The 2,683-nt window shown below is 35.7% G+C and overlaps 1 protein-coding gene across 1 annotated transcript in view; it reads right to left on the bottom strand.

Moving 5' to 3' along the window:
- LOC101314311 overlaps positions 1-1,605 on the bottom strand; it is a 16,773-nt gene extending 15,168 nt beyond the window's left edge. Inside the window, exon 1 of the mRNA XM_004306703.1 lies at positions 782-1,605. Coding sequence (XP_004306751.1) covers positions 782-1,600 — 819 coding nt within the window. The 5' untranslated portion in view covers positions 1,601-1,605. The remainder of the gene's footprint in view (positions 1-781) is intronic.
- Positions 1,606-2,683: the final 1,078 nt, after the last annotated feature.

The following is a 2,683-nucleotide window of genomic DNA, read 5'->3' as shown; positions in this document are numbered from 1 at the left end:
GAGAGAGAGAGAGATTGAAAGTAAAGCGTAGAATCAATTGGAATTGGATTGTCGTCTTAGAAGTTTTCCGATCCAAAGGCTTAGGTTAAGGAGTCAATGTGTTCGTTGGAATCATATAAAGACAACACAAAAAATATAGCATAGTCAATCATACAAAGATTGGACGGTGGTAATCAAGCATATACTAGGTCACCAACACCACCACCAAATCTAACTAATTCTATTAGAAAATTTGTGGTGGTTTTAAGTCTTTTTACTTGGTATATTTATAAGATACGACTTACTATGGTCTATATTATTCTTCCCTAAATGCTTTTTTGTTTGTTTGAATCTCCTAAATGTTAATAAGATGCTACTAATAATCATCCCACAAATGTTCTCTTTCTTAGATTAAATGCAACTATTTTCACCAAAAAGAACTAAAGAAGAACACTACCGATTGTGAAGTTTATTGACAATTGATTAACTAGGCTTAAGAACGCTGGCCAAGTAAGGAAAGTATGTGCATTAGAAAGATGATCTAAATAGAAATTAACACCGAAATCAAATAATAAATGGCCGGTATTTTTCGTATATGTAATCTATGAGTTTGTTTTGCCTTTTACTGAACTGATACGAAGATTTAACCTCCAAAATGAAAGATTGGAAGAAAAACACGAAACTGAATTTCTAAATCTTCTTTAGAAAAAGAAAAGTGAATTCGTAAAGCTATACTAAGAAAATACTATTGATCGAGTAGATTAAGCAGATCAAATATGCATGGTGGTACATGGAGACTAACCTGGTGAAACCCTTTTTCTTTGGTTAGAGGAACACCAATCTCAGCCATACAAGCCTGAAGTCGATCATCGGAGCCGTACAAATCAGGGTACCTCTGAATACACCTGTCCTGCATTTTCTCTAGTGTTTTTGCTAGAGGGTAACTTATAGCAATCCCACCTCCACCATAAGCCATATTATACGAAAACCTTATGTTCTGTAAGTGACTCTCCGACGTTCCTCCGATATAGTAAAACTGGTTATGATCATACTTCTGCAAAACCCTGACCAGATTCTCGGCCACGAAAACGGTGTCGTCGTCCCCCAACACAAACCACCTCACATTCTCCATCCCCAGCCTGAAACTCTCGGAAACAATCCGGGAGATTCTTATAGCCGAGCGGCGACGCTTTGGGTTAGTGTACTTGAAGCCGGTAGTGTCACCTGAGATTTTGAACGGCGGTAAAAGGGTGTCATTGGATTCTGTTTTTACGGGTTGGTCTAGCCAAACATGGCCTCTCATTTGGTCTGGTCTCCACCATAGCTTGATGTAGTTCTTTCTGTGAGGCCAGAGATTGGCTGAGGCTGCAATGCCAAAAACGATGTGGGAGATGTTTGTCTTGGGTTCTTGGCTTGGTGGGATTGTATTAGGTTGGGGTACGAAAGAGTGGGATTGTAAATGGGGGAATTGAGATTGTTGGGTACATATATATGGGTGGAGAAGTTTCAGAGAGTAGCAGATGTAGCTGAAAGAGATCAAGAGGAGGAAGCATATTAAAACCTTTGTGGAGGTCCATGTTGAGTAGAGGCTTTCAGCTGGGTCTTTTGGCTTGTCTTTCATGGAGTTTTGTCTGGTTGCCAAGATAAGAATATAGAGAAATGAGCGAGAGGTCGAATAGTTTTGAGACCCCGAAAGCCTTGACAGGTTTTGCTGAGAAAGTTGGATAGTCCCTCAGAAGAACAAGTGTTGAAAGAAATCACAAAGACTCGCTAATAATCTGGCCACTTAAAACTTCCAGTGCTTTTATATAAAATTTAATTAATTGCCAATTTATATAGGTCTTAATCAGTGTCATGGTTTTCTAGCTGGAGCTGGAGGCTAGCTTCTCTGTTTTTATGGAAAAGGTAACAATTTTTCTGCATATATGCTGGGGATTGCTGGCCGTATATATATTAACTGAAAAAGGAAAATATATTATTAAGTGGCTGCCGATATTTTTCACTATCAAATCCATGTGCCTGACTTAAAAGTTTTGGCTTTTTCTTTTTATGTCTTTTTTTTGGATTGATCACGATATATTAAAGACTTAAAAGTTAAAACATTACAGTTTTTCTATAGTCATGTTTATAATTAACTATTACATTAAACAAAATCAGTGTTTGAACGCATGACATAGATGTTCCACATCAGCAACATTCCAGTGATAAGACTCGATGCTCTTTTTTGACTTTTTTTTTTTTTGAATAATAATGATAATTACTTAAATTTCAAATGTCAAGAGGACATGATTACATACATTCCCTTACCATTAAGGGCAAGTTAGAGGACTTGACACCACCTTATTTGTACATTAGGCTCATCTATTCAGAAAAATAAATAAGCCTAATTAAAACTATGAAATCTAGCATAAAAATTAGGCATAAAACTAAGTACCTAATACTTAGAGAGCATATGTGCTTAATTAGGTTCCTAATAAAAGGAGTTTGGCATCTTAGAACACTAGGACAATTATTGTCATTAGCCAAGAACTAATAACTTAGAAGAGAAATTCTCCTGGATATATATATATATATATATCAAACTTTGCTCCATATAAACTTTAGTATATCAAGTTTTAAAAATATCAGATTGATATCTCATGTTTCCATCCCGACTTAAGATTGATATATATATATATATATAATATATATATATATATATATA

Source organism: Fragaria vesca, linkage group LG7, assembly GCF_000184155.1.
Source record: "Fragaria vesca subsp. vesca linkage group LG7, FraVesHawaii_1.0, whole genome shotgun sequence".
Taxonomy (NCBI): domain Eukaryota; kingdom Viridiplantae; phylum Streptophyta; class Magnoliopsida; order Rosales; family Rosaceae; genus Fragaria; species Fragaria vesca.
Note: the sequence above shows the minus strand (reverse complement) of the source record. Positions and strands in the feature narration are given on the sequence as shown.